This window comes from Brachypodium distachyon, chromosome 1 (assembly GCF_000005505.3).
Source record: "Brachypodium distachyon strain Bd21 chromosome 1, Brachypodium_distachyon_v3.0, whole genome shotgun sequence".
Lineage (NCBI taxonomy): Eukaryota > Viridiplantae > Streptophyta > Magnoliopsida > Poales > Poaceae > Brachypodium > Brachypodium distachyon.
In genome coordinates this window covers 8977043-8994136 of record NC_016131.3, presented here as the reverse complement: position 1 = coordinate 8994136, position 17094 = coordinate 8977043, and the positions used below count along the sequence as shown (strand labels likewise).

The following is a 17094-nucleotide window of genomic DNA, read 5'->3' as shown; positions in this document are numbered from 1 at the left end:
GGAGGGTGAGAGTATGATGATTGACATGTTGTTCGAAGATTATTCCCAAATATGTTGTAGATTGCTCTCTATCTTATCTCTCTCTACAAGTTCCTCTATTTTCTCGTAGGAAACATTTCATAGGTCATGAGTGTAAGTTATGTTTATGGTCCCTATCAAAGACATGTGTACCCTGATACTTCTTTTTTTTTCTACTTTTCATTTTAAATTCACACGCTGACGTAGGCTCTTACTCCAACCTCTGGTACTCTTTACATCCGTAAATATAAAATGATAATGTCTTTCAAATTTAATTATTGACAAAAAAATATTCAACAATATATATGGAATCTTTTTGAGCTGCACAATATATGGATTTATGATACTACCTCCGTCCGGAAATAACTGACTTGGATTTGCATTTATTTTAAAAATAAATATTATTTAAAAAAACATTTTGATATTATTTTTACAGCTTTAATATTGTCGATTGTGTAAGAAAATTCACTTCGAACCGTCAAAGTTGAAGTGATTTTACATCTTGCCCGTACATTTTCTCCGATCGACGGTGCACGCGCTGCGCCCGCGACGATGGGTGGCACTGCTACTTCACCCCAAGCAGAGGCTCTCCTGAGTTCCTCCATCTCCCACCAAAATACCACGCCACGACAAGATCCAATTCGCAGAAAAAAAAAGGAGCAATTACCCAGATACCTGAGGCGCCATGAACGTTGAGGAGGAGGTCGGGAAGCTCAAGGAGGAGATCCAGAGGCTCGGCCAGCAGCAGCCTGACGGCTCATACAAGGTAAGCATTTCCTTCCCAAAAACAAACGCAGATCTGGCATCGGCCGCCGCATTCCACACCTTTCGGGGTGGCCTGAGTATGGCTGAGTTCGCCTTGGGGGATTCATTTCGTTTCCTTGACCACCTCACGCCTATACGCAGTCTAGCTTCCGCGTGTCAATCATTCGATATGAATTTGTCTGCTATTGCCCAATTTACTGGGTTCGGTGGCGATCTTTGTGGTTTTGCTGCTGATGTGCGTATATAGCAGGGTGTCGTTCATAGAAGAGGATGTGTTTGTCTGAATGGATCACTCTATTCTGTAAATAATATGTGCAGTGGAGATCCAGAATTTGTGATTCTGAGACCACTATTACAGGTCCATGAAATACAGCTAATGGAACCTGCGTGCATTTTGTAACACAATTAATGGTCTGGATAATTCATAAGCTGAATAGATTGTATTAAAACTACAAGACATATTTTTCCCGTTTCTTGCCTGTGGAGCAGAGTTTACTCTGCATTTTTATATGGTTTCTGTATATTCAATTCGAACTATGTGGCTGCAGCAGAAGGGTTAAGAAACCACCAGTTCACCACAAATAGGGCTGCAGTCTAGGCAAGGTGATATCCTATACCAATAAAGATTTCCACTAGGATTATATGACAAAATGAAACATAGAAACGCAATGCACATGACTGTTCACCTTTTCCAGAACTAGCATGGTGTCCTGACATGTTGTTCGCACGAGATATTATATCAGTGTAAGGAACTAATATTCAGGGTTGAAAGCCAACCTATATGACTCCATGACCTGGCATTCTTCTACACACAAATATGTACGTGTAATCATTATGCCCTTCTTTAACTCCTACGTTCTAAATTCTCTCAATTCTCGTGTGTTCTCTCCTAGGAGGAACACTGTAAAGACTTCTTAATGAGAGCAATGCCAGAGGCTTGTATAATAGGAAGAGCGTAAGGAAAAATACCTGGAAATTTTAAAACGACATACAATTCTGGGCAAAAGAAATGGCTAAATTTACCTATATTTCTGGACATGCAGAGACAGGGTGGAGAGAGAGAGAGGAAGAGAACAACTAGCATGGACTTCTCTATTTTGGCTCATCGTCTATAGTATGTTCCCTTGTCATTCCTGTAAAACACCTGGTTGATTTACAGCCCTTGACTGTAAAAAAAGTTTGACATTTTGGATATGCAAATGGACAAAAAAAAACCTCAATATGATATCATTGTAGACTAGATAGAGCTTGACAGATCTTGGACCTTTTGTTCTTGTTCTGACATGGCATATTTTTTATGCACAACACTATAACAGGCAGCTGATCATTTAAGATTTGCTAAATGCAGTCCTCGTTTCCTAGAAAGGTTCTGTAGGAACTCTAAACATGTATCCTATTAGTAACTTCATCAAACGTAGGCTTATAACACAGAATCTTTATAATTCTATAGGAATTATCCGTGACAAAGTTTGTAGCATAGCTTTCCTGCACTTTCCGAACATATTCAAAGGATGTCAAATAAATGCAGTATTGTGGTTTGTAGGTGAAGTTTGGTGTCCTCTTCAACGATGACCGATGCGCAAACATATTTGAAGCATTAGTTGGCACCTTGCGGGCCGCCAAGAAGAGGAAATTTGTCACCTATGATGGTGAACTACTACTGCAGGGTGTCCATGACAATGTGGAGATAACCCTCTTGCCTCCTGTGGTCGCTGCTGCTTGAAGTGTGGAGCACTGACAAGTCTCTAATGTCATTGCCTCGAAGTGCCTTTAATTTTGTGTGCTTAAGTTCCCATGAACTGTTTGGTATTTCCAGAAGAGTACAATTATGTGATGTATAAACTCATGACCTATGCGGTTGCTTTCCTTGCATGGTTGTGTTGGAAATTCAGTGGTGATATGCTATGTTGTGAAAGAAACAATGACAAGCTCCGACTTGAGTTAATGACAGTACCACTCATGTTCACGGGGTATCCAATTGGCATTAGTGTTCTCATTGGCATGTAATATCACATCACTTGTCTGAGATATTGACATCCATGGTACTTCTCACCTCTCATTTGACATCATGTTGCATGGGCAACTGGGCTATGACTAGTTTGTTTTTACAATGTGGAGTGGCTCTTGCTGTTAGTGCTTTCATGAGATAGGAGGTATTGGGAAGAAGATACTATTTTTACTAACATTTAGACGTAAAGATATTGTATCGATAGGCATAAGTTATATCACTTCATCTTTCACCTTATCATAAGCCGATATGGATATCAGTATAACTTATTGACTAGCTATGTTTCACATTATTGTTAAGTCTGAGAAGAGGGTTGTGTGCAATCCAACAAGGACATTCTAGGGCTAAAACATAGCATTGCCCTTGCCCATGTGTTAATGGCATTATGGCGCTTGAGACTGATTTTCTAGATCTTCCTTTTCTTTGATTTAATTTTTCATGGCATATACAGTTGTTCTTTCTGAGTGAGCAATAACATGTCATTTATGCAGCCATCCAGAATTCCAAGTCAATGAGAAACTTACCTCTTCACACATCATTTTTTCCTCAGCTTTGTTATAGATATGAACTGTAATATATGACCCGGGGAAAACAATGGAAGGATGGGAAGGACGATGGTCTTTACCATTTCGCTTTTCCCCATGTATGCCTCTTGCCCACATGAGGATTGCAGGTGCCGTAAACATGGTAATGGTAGCCCCAGTGACTAGTCTAACAGGCACTGCATGCTGTGGCCTGTCATGTGTCAGGGTAGTTGGGATCCCGAATTCGTGATCAAGAATTTGATCGTCTTCCCTAGCTAAGGATCACAAATAATAGGGTTGATGTAGAGTTTAAGGTCAAATCTTATTCTACCCATTTAACATTCTTTAAAATCTGCGATGCATTAGTCAATCATACACAGACTTTATATGAAATATGTAGGGCAAAATAAAAATCATTTGTTACTTTGTAGCGGTAATTGTATACAATAAACCACTGGAATTTAGTAGAATCATGTAGGGTCAGATGAAAATGTTGACGGAGATAGTACAATATTTGGTAGAACTATCACAGTATTAATATTACCCATTAATATTCTACCAAATCAAGACTCCACCTAGCTAGGATCAGGTCGTTCCGGCCTATCGATCTATTTTTTGTAAATGATAATATTGTATGACTGAAATGAGATTCTGACCAACAGTGGTCTTGTGGCTGACCCAAGTTTGTGTTTTATTTGGTCTTTTGTGAAAAGAGAAAGACATTTATCACTGGCCGATCACTGTTATATGAAGTACAACACTACAGAATGATCAATGCAACACCTTGGTCTTCTCTCTTATGGTTTCTCCTCATCTTATATAAGCTTCTAAATGCAAAGCAGAGGAACAACTGAAGGATGCAAGAGAGATAGAGAATACTTGCCCCAATAGGAAAGTCACCATTTGCCAGCGTTCCGAGTCTAGTGTTTCCTGCATTTTGCATTTCTCAATTGTAGTGTGCATAAGGATGGGAGGCGTCATGAAAACTATATGTGTCTGTTCAGATAGTGATGAAACATGCAAGTTGTGAGTGTGAAGCGGTTTGAAGGAGCTCATAATCATATAGACTTCAACTCAACAAAGGAGCCTTATTACATCTCCAATAACTGCCTCAGTTTGCACTGACCTTGTCAACACCACTAGAAATATACCTATTATCAATAAAGTAGTAGAATTGTTCTAGATATATTGTCTACTATCTCTTAATTTAAGGTTGGTGGGTGGTGGTTGAAAGGGCATTTCGATTCCTAAGTGTTTTGGTGTTAATGACAACATAACTTGTATACTAATCGTGCACCAAGTGTTTTCAGATTTTATAACTAGTGTTGTGACACGATTCATCGCCCTAAAAAAGGAAAGAAGAGTAGAAAGATTTGCGGCTTTTTACTTTATTGAGTCATAGAAAATCCGTACTATAAAGAGGGAGTCCATTTGGGAACGCTTTGTGTGAATCAACTTCACGTACACAAATCTACTAAATTGCACCCACATAAAACCTAAACCCCGTTTTGAGTTGAGAGTTGTCGTTATCCTGCTTTGCCTATCAGACTTTTTCAGTGATAGCGGTACTTCCACCTAAATAGCCGGAAGTTCCGGTGGGCGGAAGTTCTGCCCTGGTACTGGTCTGGTACTGAAACGCTACTGGAATCATACTGCGTATAGCGGTAGGAGACCGGTAGCAGGGCGGAAGTTCTACCCCTTAAAACTTCTGGTCCACTACCGGCCTAGTACCGGTGTTACTGAAATGTGTCATAACGGCTGGATTTCGATGGGGTATAAAAGGGGCTTCGTCCCCAATGGGTTTCCTTGCCCGAGTACACCCAGTTCATCCCCATTTTCTCACTCAAGAACAACAAGAGTTTCAAATCTCGAGATCTCTCTCCCTAATGTGCATCCCCCAAGCCAATACTTTGAGAAAGGGTTGAGAAGAGCTCGATCTAGGCTTTCACCAAATCAAAAGTTGATTCCCCTCGTTTTTCTTGGTGGATTTTATTACTCTTGGGATTTTGAGATCTCTAGCCGGAAGGTGTCTCTTCAAGCACTCCAATCTTGTGAGGAGGTGTTTGAAGATTTCGGAAGGAGCCTCCAATTTAGTTATGGATTCGTGCCCTTCCCTTTGTTTATAAAGGTTTGGCGTTCGCCTTCAAGAAAGCCATTAGTGGAACTCACCTCGCCTTTGTGGTGTCGTGAGAGCTCATCCCACCTTTGTGGTGTGGTGAGTTGGAGAATAGAGTGAGCCTTCGTGGCGTCTCTCCTTTTGTGGTAGAGCACTCTTCCAAACGGAGACATACACCGATCCCAATAGGTGGAACTCCGGTGAAATCTTCGTCTTCCCGTGTGATATCATACTTGCCATTTTACTTACTTGTTTTACTTCATTGTCTATACTTTGCTTTGGCTAGTGCTTCGGCTATTGCACTTCATACTAGGGTTGCATTCCTTTTAGAGAATTTAGTGAACCCTAGGATTAAGTGTTTGTATCTTTCAAGAAAAGAAAATTAAAAAGTAAAATTTGTTTGTCGCCTATTCATCCCCCCTCTAGTCGACCATACCGATTTTTCAGCGGTTCTCACACTCTCGATAGAATTTGCCATTGTAGACTACAATTGAGAAATGCAAATCTTTGTGCTACTTTCCTTTTACCCAATTATGCTGCGAACAGAGTAGTTAATTTTCAATTACAGTGGTCCGGAGCTGCCTCTTTATTATTACTTTTTATACTTCTAAGTCCTAATTTATTAGATTTGCTCACAGTTTATATTTGTTCCCATCTGAGTCTTTCGTTATGGAATTTGGATCATGAAGTTCAAGTTTACCGTGTTTGGTCAATTATTTGAAAGTCAAAGAGAATGCATGTTCATAAATAGTTTTTTAAACATCTTCACAAATTGTTACAATAACCCGGAAATTGGAGGGAACTTTTTATATGTGTCATGGCTAGGAAAAAAAACACTTCGTAGGTAAAGACCCCTGATAGTTATTATTTTGCATTATAACATGTTAGCCGATAGCTTGATCTCTATGTACTTTTATCCAGGTTAGCATTGCCATGTGCTCTGTTCGTTGTCAAAATTAAGTGCCCCTTCGTGTGTTTTATATATATTGAAAAAGGGAGCTTCTTGGCCTCTACATCGAAGCGATGCACACAACCATTTTATAACCATATTGTACTATTCATATCCCTACTGCATGTACTTATTCACACAATGTGCTGTATCGTGGGAGATGTTTTTTTTAGGAAACACAGTACGAACACAGACGCTCACAAGCACGCACACACACTCACCTCTAAGAGCGCACGCACGCACACCCTACCCCTATGAGCACCTCCGAGAGACTGGTCCGACACATCATCTTGAGATTGACAAAGTCACCACAGGCGTCTCATAGTTGACGGGTACGCCACTCCCGCTGAAAACACAATGCCGGTTAAGTCCTGAAATAAATCCAGCGAAATGCGAACACCCATGTCAAATAAAAACTTGAACTTGGGTGGGCTTGTCCCACCACAAGGATCCAACCACCTGAGTTAAGCTCAGTTCGCATGTGAGATGGTATTTGATCTCTGCTGCAAGCACTTCTTCTATTTTTTTTCTTTTTTGCTTTACATTTGAGTTGGCATTAAGTTATAAACACTCTAATTGGATCAGAAGAACCGTTGGATTCTCACATTCTTCGAGGCTAACTTATGATCATATCTTTCAAGGTATGAATATTTCTCTTCTCTAAAGGGCAAAGAATCTGGCCCTTGTTTTGTGCATCAGCGTGTCTCAATCTCTGCCGTTGCTGTCTGTGATCGTGGCCGTTCGTGTCCCTACTCGTCTCTCCTCAGCGTGGAACACAGCCTCCCCTCGATCTCTCCGCAGCGCCGCCGCCTCCTTCCCGTCCAATCCATCGGCGGTGCCCGGTCTCATCTACTTTCCTCTGTCCTCCCCAGCCGACGCACACGCTCTCTCCCAATCATTTTCCCCTCCCCCTCCTCAATCGAAGGCCGGCGGTCCAGATCCATTAGCGCCGCCGCCCGTGGTGCCTCCTCCCTCTGCGCGGATCTGGCTGCCCGTGGTGCCTCCGCCTTGTCCGCGGATCCAGTCGCCCGTGGAGTGACTCTTGCTGTTTGCGTTTTATTTGGTCTTTTGTGAAAAGAGAAAAACATTTATCACTGGCCGATCACTGTTATATGCAGTAGTACAACACTACAGAATGAATTAATCTGATCAATGCAACACCTTGGTCTTCTCTTTTATGGTTTCTCCCTATCTTATATAAACTTCTAAATGCAAAGCAGAGGAGATAAAAGAGAATACTTGCGCCGATAAGAAAGTCATCATTTGCCAGCGTTCCAAGTCCAGTGTTTCATCCAATTTGCATTTCTCAATTGTAGTCTGCATAAGGATGGGAGGCATCATGAAAAATATATGTGTCTGCTCAGATAGTGATGAAACATGCAAGTTGTCAATGCAGAGCGGTTTGAAGGAGCTCATAATCATATAGACTTCAACTCAACAAAGGATCCTTATTGCATCTCCAACAGCTGCCGCAATTTGCACTGACCTTGTCACCAGTGTACCCATTATCAATAAAGCAGTAAAAATCATAGCCACTAAAAATAGAATTGTTCTAGATATATTGTCTACTATCTCTTAATTTAAGGTTGGTGGGTGGTGGTTCTCACATTTTCGATATAATTTGGCATTATAATCTTCTGTGTGCTACTTTCCTTTTACCCAATTATGCTGTGAACAGAGTAGTTAACTTTCAATTACAGTGGTCCAATGCCGCCTCTTTATTGTTATCTATACTTTTAAGTCCTAATTTAGTAGATTTGCTCACAGTTTATTACTCACTCCGATGCATAAAAAGTATCGCCCATTTTGTACTAAGTCAGTACAATTTTTTTACTAAGTGGGCGACAATTTTTATGGATCGGAGGGAGTATATTTGTTCCCATCTGAGTCTTTTGTTATGGAATATGGATAATGAAGTTCAAGTTTACAGTGTTTGGAAAATTATTTGAAAGTCAAAGAGAATGCATCCTCACAAATAGTTTTAGTAAACATCTTCACAAATAGTTACAATAACCGGGAAGCTGGAGAAAACTTTTTATATGTGTCATGGCTAGGGAATAACACTTCGTAGGTAAAGACCCCTAACAGTTACTCCCTCCGTCTCATATTAAGTGACTTATATTACATGTATCTAGACACTTTTTAGACATAAATACATTCATATTTCGGCAAATTTGAGTCACTTAATATGAGACGGAGGGAGTATTATTTTGCACTATAACGTGTTAGCCGATAGCTTGACCTCTGTATTTTTATTCGGGTTAGCTTGCCATGTGCTCTGTTCGCTGTCAAAATTAAGTGTCGCTCCGTATAATTTTTTTTTAAAAAGGGACACAATCATTTATAACTATATTGAGTACTATATTCATATCCCTATTGCATATGCTTATTCACACAATGTGTTGTATCGTGAGAGATGCAATTTGATCTCTTCTGCAAGCACTTAAACACTTAAATGGATCAGAAGAACCGTTGGATCCTCATATTCTTCGAGGCTAACAACGCTCATATCTTTCAATGTATGAATTGTGTTTAACTTGTCATGATCTGCTCACTGTGGATGAACTCTTGTTATTGTGCTATTTTATTCGAACTGCTTATCAGCGCATCGTGGATAATTATATATACTCCCTCCGTCATGAATTAAGTGACATGGATTTGTATAAGAATCTATACAAATTCACGTTAGTTAATTCGCGACGGGGGAGTGGTTAATTAATTGGACATACCTTGGGTTTCTATTGTTCTCTGTATTCCTCATGAAACTGATAAGGCCTTGAATGCCAAACTTATGATGTACATGTTTGAACTGATGTCTGGATTGAAAAATAACTTTTTGAAAAGTGAAGCCTTTGTTGTTGGTGGGGTGGGGGGGGGGGGGGTAGTAATAGTATTGATTCTTATTATGCTGGCCTTTTTGGCTGTCGGATTGGTACTTTACCAATTAAATATCTGGGAGTGCCTGTGAGTTTCTCTTCACTAAAAAAATAAGGATTGGACTTTTTTTTATGCTAAATTCCTGAAAAGACTAGAGGGCTGGAAAAGTTGCACCTTATCCATGGGAGGGAATATTGTTCTGTTGAATGCAAGTTTATCTAATTCGCCCTCTTATCATATGGCTATGTTACTGTTTAACAAGACCTTTATTGAAAAACTGGATAAACATAGAAGAAAATATTTATGGCAAGGTAACAGTGAGGAAGTACCATCTTGTGAAATGGCAAAGAGTTTGTAGATCAAAAGACAAGGGTGGCCTAGGGATTAAGGATCTCAGAAAACAAAATATAAGTTTACTATGTAAGTGATGGTGGAAGCTGGAATCTGGACAAGATTTGTGGCAAACTGTGATCAGGGAGAAATATCTGCATCATTCTACAGTGACTTCTGTAAAACCTAGCTAGAACTACTGATTCCCCCTGCTGGAAATCTCTGTTGAAAGTTAGAGAGTTTTATTTGGAGGGGACGAGGATTAAACTTAATAATGGGCAACCGATCAGGTTTTGGGAAGATGTGTGGGGAAATAACGTTGTCCCTCTATGCCTAAAATTTCCTGCCTTATATGAAATTTGTTCGCATGTGAACGCAAGTGTGAGGACCTTCAAAGAACAACTGCACCTTGTGACCTCCAGGAGGAGATTATGCTCCAATTTAGCTGGGCAATGGGTGGAGCTTTCCAGCCTTGTGTCCAACTTAGTGTTTAGCGATGAAGAGGATCAGGTGGTCTGGGCTTTTGAGAAAAAAAATGAATGTACCCTGTCAAATCAATGTATAAGTGGCTAGAAAGAAATCTGCATGACAATCATCATAAGTGGATCTCCCAGATGTTTCATGATGCTGTGCTAACTAGAGATAAAGTGAGGAAAAAGAATTGGCCTGTCTCCTTTCTGCTCCTTCTGCAATCAATTGGAATCAACTCAACACTTGTTCTCTACCTGTGTGGTGGCTAAGGTTGTATGGGGTGTGGTGGGATCTATGTTTCATACAATCTAGTGCCTTCATCTGTGTGGCAATTCTTTATTCGGATGCATTCTTTTTTGCCTCATGGGGATAAGTTTTGTGTTGGTTTAGCTGTTGTCCTGTGGGCTACCTGGAATTGTCGCAACAAAGTCACTTTTGAGAAATATGTGATGCATTCCCCTTTCGAGATTGTTTTTGCCGCATGCTCTTTCCTGTTGTCTTGGGCAGGTCTTCAGAAGCCAGTGGACGCAGAGCTGCTATGATCTGGAGCGAAGCAGCTGGTGCGCAATGCGCATGCACTGATGCGCCAGATGGGAGAAAGTGCGATGAACACTTTTGGGCCGGCGGATGTACTGGCTACTATACGGATCACTAAGGCGTGATCGCAAAAGGCTGATGAATTCGCTTGATAGAAGATGTTCTGCTTAGTTCTTTTGGTTGTCTTTCTGTTGATTTTTAAATTGGAACTCTGGTTCGTATCTGAACTGTTGGTAGGGATAGATTAGGGGGCAGGTTTTCGTCCCGTAATCAGTTCCCGATTGCGGGGCTGGTCAATGGGTTTTCTGCTCCACAGTATCCGATCTCTCCTACCCCTGTTCTACTCGCTCTGGCTGTAATGTGTGTGGGGTGTTGGACAAACTTTTGTATTTCCGTTATGCAAGTAATGAAAAGGGAAGAGATCTCGAATTGAAAAAAAAATATTACTCGAAAAAAATTGCTAGTACTTCCTCTGTCCAATAAAATATGCCTCAACTTTAACAAATTTTGAATGCTTATATACACTAAGTCATGTCTAGATACATCCAAATTTTGACAAATTTGAGACATCTTTTGTTGGACGGAGGAAGTAATACGTTTTAAGAAAACATGTGTGTAACTTTTGTTTTCTGCAGAGGTCGGCCCTCTTATTATCTCTTTTTGTTAATTAGGCTTCTAAGAAATTAACTATAGCCTTGCTTTTCATATTTGGACTTTTTTTTTATCACAAAACACGAGTTTTGAAAATTTTATCACTTAATCACAACTATTCTGCTAATCCGCTTTGAGAAACCGATAATTAATATGCTGATCGCGGTTTGATGGGACCCACCCGTGAACCTCTTGCCGGAAATAATATGGGGTTTTCTCCTCGGTCCGGTTCTAATCGATTCGACCTTCCACCTGTTCGCACGGTTTCCGTCGTCACCACGGACGTTATTAGCACTAAATCTGGCCCATGCGTCATCAACTGCTTACTTTCCAGAAGCTTCACGATTCCCCCAGTTACCCGCGCCCCGCTCCCTTTCTCCAAGCAATCCGGGGACTCCCCTCGGGACCTGTCGAAACATCCGACTGCTTCTCGAACCTTCCTTCATCTCCCAATATATCCCCTCCGCCCCAACACCGGACAGAAATCACAACACAGACAAAATCGAAAGAAGACGAACACCGATTCCGAGCGATCTCCAAGAGAGCGAGCGACAATGGCTTCTCGCCGCTTTTTCACCTACGACCCCTACGACTACTACTACCCCACGCCGTACGGCCACCCCTACTCCTACTACCAGCACCCATCCGCCGCCCGATCACCCGCACGGAACGATGGCTTGTTCTACCCCCACATCCAGCGCACCGAGCCGGCGGTGAGGGCGGCCGCGCGTCGAAGCCCCTACGATCTCTTCCCGGACGTCGAGAGTACCGAGGCGCCGATGGGGGCGTCCGGGTATCCCGACATCTACTACAACCAGCGCCCCTCCGCCTCCGCTCGTGCCCCTGCGCGGAACAACGGCGCCCTGTTCCCGGACGTCGATTGCGCCGAGCCGGCGGCGAAAGAGGCAAGGAGATCGGTCTCCGTCCCTGTCCACTTTGCCGGGCCCGAATTGGGACCGGAGCGGGAGCGGGAGACTGCGGTGGCGACTGAGATGGCGATTCCGAAGAAGCAGGCGCCGTCGGCGGAGCAAGCGGCGGTGAGATTGCAGGCGTCGGCGCGAGGGTTCCTGGCGCGGCGGATGGTGCGGGAGGTCCGCGCGGTGGAACGGGAGGCGGAGGCTGTCGCGGCGAGGATTGCGGCCGAGGCAGAGGCGCTTCTCGCGAACACGAGGGCGAGGGTGGCCATCGGGGAGGAGCTCATGCGGCTGCTGCTGCGCCTCGATGCGGTGCGGGGCGTAAGGGAGTACCGGAGGAGGGTGACCAAGCGGGTGCTCGCTCTCCAGGACGCCGTCGACGCCCTGGAGATTAAACCGGCGCCGGCGCCCGTCGAGATGTCAGAGGAGAGCGGGATGGCGAATCAGGCCGCAGAGCAAGGCGTCCGGATTGAACCTGAGGAGGAAGGCGTTCCGATTGAATCTGACGACGCGGTTGATTCTCCGGCCACCGAGACAATCGCTGAGATGGACATGGTGGTCGACGGAGGAATTGCCACCAGCGACGAGCGCGACCTCGGCGAAGCGGAATTGATGATGGACGGCGAGAAAGCAGAGGAGGCGGAAGGCGAGAATGCAGAGGAGGCGGAAGGCGAGTGGGAGATGGTGGCAGAAGAAGAAGCTGTCGCCGGTGAGAATCCGGCGCCCAAAGAGCAGCAGCAAGAACCGGCGGCAGAGGAGAAGGAGAAGAAAGCGGAGGGCGGAGGAGCTACCGACGGTTTAGACGCGAGGAAGGTGATGGAGATGGTGGCTGCCATGTGCGAACAGAGCGCGCAGCAGTGCGCGGCGATCGGGGCGCTCGCTGAGCGGGTGGACGCGCTTGAGCGTGCCGTGCGGCGGGTGGAGGTCGCCGACCGGCGCCGGCGCAGGAACAAGAAACTCAAGAAGGATGGAAAGGCTGCAAGATGCTGCTACAGCGACTAAGATGTCAATTCTTTTGTTTTATAGTTGTAAAAGTTTGGTCTTATCTTATTTTTTGTTGATTTTCGTTTCGTTTGTAATCTTGGATTTTCTGAAGCAATTGAGTTACCTGAATCTGTGATCAGACGATGGACTAACAGACTAAATTTTGTCACCAAATGTGATCAGCTAGCTCAAAAATTTGCCGCCCCGCATAAATTTTCATCACCAAATGTGTACTATTCATGGAGATTCCAAATATCCATCTACCTCTGGATGGAACTATTTAATCATTGTACTATTTCTAATCCTATAATCTTATGCTATCTAAATGAAGTGAGGTGGAGACTAGAGAAAACATGGCAAAATACGTAGAAGTACGAAAATTACGGTTATACTAGCTTAGCTGATGTAGATTTTGTCAGCTTTCTAGATGAAAAATGAGGCGGAAACTAGAGCAAGGAGTTGCCTGAATCAGTCTGTAAGAACACTATCCTCTTCATTCTACGTGTGACTAACCTGCAGTCGTCACCTTGCTGTCAAAAAAAAAAAAACTGCAGTCGTTGTCTAAGCTGAGCATGCCATGTCAATCTTGTTAGGTTGTGGGGGTTCCTGCAGGCCTTCATATCTTCTGTTTGATGATTAGTTTATTTTCTTCTCTATTTTCTTTTAGTTCTGAAATCTTGCTTATGATGGTAAATAAAGTAGGGTGGTAGATATATTCTCATGGTTATGCTTGTCCACACTTCCTCAGGGCAAGCGACACCTTCTTCCGGGTACTCCTGCTTTGTGATTGTGATCCAGAACTCAGGTGCATCCTGGTTGTTCAAGAAGACGGATACGTTAGCAAAGTACACAAGCAGACCACAAGACATTATAATGCGAATTCCCATGTGTTGTTTCTCCTTTAGTAATGCATCATTATATTGTATTTGGAGTGACAACATAGTCCTCAGCGCCATCACGGTGTCTTCCCTCTTTTGTTTCTCCTATGCCTGAATCGACCGAGCATTATTTATACTCGGTACATCTTACTACTTGGTTGAGAGAGCTTTGGTCACTGCCTTGATTGGCATTTGGCAGGCTTCGGCACTTCCTCCCCGTCGGCAAGATGGGGTAGCCTCTTCGTCGTCAGTCCATCACAAATCAACGTCAGAAGAAGAACCATTTGCGTCAGTGCTTTTCCAGGCTACTCCCTGAGAGGACCTGGTCTAGATCTTTGATTGCCTCAACATCAAGGCGATCGTTGAGTGCGTGCACTTTCTGATTATGAGAGACTGCGTGAAGGATTCGACATAGCCTAACCAGCATTGGTCCAAAAGTCTGGGCAAACAAGTAAATGTTACAAACTAGACTGTTGGAATCACACAAAAAAATCAGCTGTCTGTTTCAAATAAGTTTACCGTTACTCTCTGGCACAAGGGACATCTTTTTCCTGGTACCTCTCATCCTTACAGATGGAGAAATGAAGCGAAACGGAAATACCATAAAACTCCCACACCTTATGTCTTTTCTCCATCATTCTCTTCTAGTATTCATTTTCTGTGTTCCGCATGCCGACGTTTTATATAGACAAGACGGGAGAAAGGGACATGTATATATACTCGAAAAAGTGGATGCGGCATAGATGACAGTTGTACTTACGGATCACATGTACTCCAAAGACCCATAAAGAAAGAGATGCGGAGTAATTGTATTTTGTCCTTCAACTACTGCAAGAGCGTAGATTTCTGGTGTGTTTGCCATAGCTCCAACTTCACAAATTTGGTGGAGTTGGTCATTCATGACTCCACTTTTTTGTGGAGCTGAAGCTGGGAGTACTTGGAAGATGTTTAGAAGTTTTATCTTGCTGAATCTTCGAATTAATCACAACTTCAACTCTACGAAAAAGTGTATTTATAATGACCGGCTCTACCGAATCCGTGGTGCTGAAGCTTTACCAAACACACTCATCACCTAATTTTATGTGTAAACTCCATGCTTCGATTGTCAAAACCATGTAGATTTGGCTCTAATAATGGTTTGATTGGATCAAACCTGATTTGGATTCCGTTTAAAAAAAACTGATCTGGCTTGACATGTCAGCTCGAAGGTGGTTTAACCACGTCAGCTAATGATGTGGCGACCCAGAGTACCACGCTTAGATATTTTCCCATACCTCTCATTATTTCCGTTAGGTGTAAACTGAAGTCACGGCATCATCACATATGAATATATGATGTACCATGAAGCTTGTTCCCGTGAGCTGATTAATTTTTCTAGATATATGAGAAAAAAATAAGAAGCTTGAAAACAATATTTTACATCATGGTCACATGTGAATCATCGATAATCCAATATGAAGATTGTCCCTTGGAGATTTACAGTTTAGAGTATTTTCTAAGATTTTCTCCCGCAGTTTTCGTCTCATCCGGCACCGGTAGATTACAGAGCAACGTGACTCTTGCTTCGGCGATTTGAAGTCCTTTCCCTTCTGTGGATGGATCCATTTTCCAGAGCTTTACCTCCCATACCTTCAAATCCATTTCAGCACAACTATGGGTTAATGCCAAGCATCATGAGATTTGATAATGTTAAGCAACTACTCCACTATAGAAGATGGCTTTAACAATTCCGTCCGTCCTAATCAGCTTAGACAAGTTGCAGGTGTTTCACATTGAGACCATAATACCATTATCTTAAGGTCGTATGGAAAAAAAATGTTCCATTATCTTTCTCTTAAGCAAAGAACAACTTGCAGCTTATTATAAACAACTAACAACTGGGACCCAGTTTATTTAACATCACATGATTAGCATCAGCCTAGAAATTTCATTTTCAGGGTCAGCAAATAACAGCAAAATCGAAGGAAATCCACGCGGAATTGGAAAGCAGAGTTGGAACGAGTAAAAACAATTAAAGGAGAGGTTTCAGAGTCCAACTTGGGGTTGGGGTTGGCGTTTGGGTCGTAGTCAAAACCGATCGTGGGGTGGGGGCGGCGTATGGATCGATGAGAAGAAGAAGAAGAAGAAGAAGGGAAACAAGAAACGCACCTGGGTGGAGCGGCCGACGTGGACGGGGACGGCTTGCGCGTGGACGGTGTCCCCGAGGGCGGCGCTCCGGAAGTGGTTGATGCTGAGCTGCATGCCGGCGACGCGGCGGTAGCCCGACGCCATGTGCGCCCCCATGCTCGCGAGCCCCTCCGCGATCAGCGCCGACACGCCGCCGTGGAGCACCTTGAACGGCTGCCGGCCAGACACGCACGTGTAAAGCCCGAGAGCGTTTTGATTTCGACGGGTGGATTCAGGCAAGTCGCGAGGGGAAGGAAGGAAGGAAGGAAGAAGAACCTGGCAGCAGGTGGGCGTGACGAGGAGGCGGCCGGTGAGTCGCGACGGCGAGACCTCGTCGATCTCGAAGCCGAGGGCGTGGAGCGGCGCGTCCAGCTCCTCCGTCTTGGTCCGCGACGAGGCCGTGGCGGCGGCGGCGGCCATGGCGGCCGGCCGGCCGAGGACCTGCGGTGCGGTGCGTTGGGCGTTGGCCGGTGTGGGGGAAGGTGCGCCTGCCGGCTGCCGTGTCGTTGTGTACGCGTGTGTGTGTTTGGGGAGGAATGGATCGCGGTTAGTGGTCCTGGGGAATTTTAATTCGTTCAGACAACTGATTGCGATTGGCACCAACGGGATATGTATGCATCGGAGAAACTGGGCAGAGGCGTGGAGCCGTTGCCGATTGGACAGGGCTGTGGTGGAGTCGCTGGACCGAGATACTACTCATATTTTTCATTTGTTTCTTGTGCTTTTTCGGTTGTGTTCGTGCTAGCTGCTCCAGACAGCACGAACACCGGATAGTCAACCACACGTTTTCAGATCTGACGACTGCAAAATTTCGATGGCTCATTGCATAAATCTCGTATGACTATATGTCTGAGATCATTTTTTTTCTCAAAACATCTAAGGACCAGTTCTTTTTAGCTTCAACTT

The 17094-nt window shown here is 43.7% G+C and overlaps 3 protein-coding genes across 3 annotated transcripts; 2 read left to right on the top strand and 1 right to left on the bottom strand.

The window, feature by feature from the left end:
• Nucleotides 1-598: 598 nt before the first annotated feature.
• On the top strand, nucleotides 599-2835 carry LOC100822280 (costars family protein). The gene is made up of 2 exons (XM_010233092.3): nucleotides 599-784; nucleotides 2327-2835. Exons 1-2 carry the CDS (start codon nucleotides 704-706, stop codon nucleotides 2504-2506), a joined length of 261 nt encoding a protein of 86 aa, XP_010231394.1. The 5' UTR covers nucleotides 599-703; the 3' UTR covers nucleotides 2507-2835.
• Nucleotides 2836-11659: 8824 nt separating this feature from the next.
• LOC100821972 lies at nucleotides 11660-13305 on the top strand. Its single transcript, XM_003559512.4, has one exon. The coding sequence runs from the start codon at nucleotides 11801-11803 to the stop codon at nucleotides 13160-13162; it is 1362 nt and encodes a 453-aa protein (XP_003559560.1). The 5' UTR covers nucleotides 11660-11800; the 3' UTR covers nucleotides 13163-13305.
• A 2079-nt stretch (nucleotides 13306-15384) lies between these two features.
• On the bottom strand, nucleotides 15385-16838 carry LOC100821654 (1,4-dihydroxy-2-naphthoyl-CoA thioesterase 1). Its single transcript, XM_003559511.4, has 3 exons — nucleotides 16465-16838; nucleotides 16171-16362; nucleotides 15385-15651 (listed from the first exon to the last, which is right to left on the bottom strand). The coding sequence occupies exons 1-3, from the start codon at nucleotides 16606-16608 to the stop codon at nucleotides 15499-15501; spliced, it is 489 nt and encodes a 162-aa protein (XP_003559559.1). The 5' UTR covers nucleotides 16609-16838; the 3' UTR covers nucleotides 15385-15498.
• Between the last annotated feature and the right edge of the window lie 256 nt (nucleotides 16839-17094).

What these genes read in the sequence shown, in the direction of transcription:
- LOC100822280 (XM_010233092.3), top strand. Translation starts at nt 704, where the DNA reads ATGAACGTTGAGGAGGAGGTCGGGAAGCTCAAGGAGGAGATCCAGAGG. An exon ending in AGCCTGACGGCTCATACAAG is followed by an intron (nt 785 to 2,326) that starts GTAAGCATTTCC and finishes TGTGGTTTGTAG; the next exon opens with GTGAAGTTTGGTGTCCTCTT.
- LOC100821972 (XM_003559512.4), top strand. Translation starts at nt 11,801, where the DNA reads ATGGCTTCTCGCCGCTTTTTCACCTACGACCCCTACGACTACTACTAC.
- LOC100821654 (XM_003559511.4), bottom strand. Translation starts at nt 16,608, where the DNA reads ATGGCCGCCGCCGCCGCCACGGCCTCGTCGCGGACCAAGACGGAGGAG. An exon ending in TCACGCCCACCTGCTGCCAG is followed by an intron (nt 16,363 to 16,464) that starts GTTCTTCTTCCT and finishes TCTGGCCGGCAG; the next exon opens with CCGTTCAAGGTGCTCCACGG. An exon ending in ACGTCGGCCGCTCCACCCAG is followed by an intron (nt 15,652 to 16,170) that starts GTGCGTTTCTTG and finishes ATGGATTTGAAG; the next exon opens with GTATGGGAGGTAAAGCTCTG.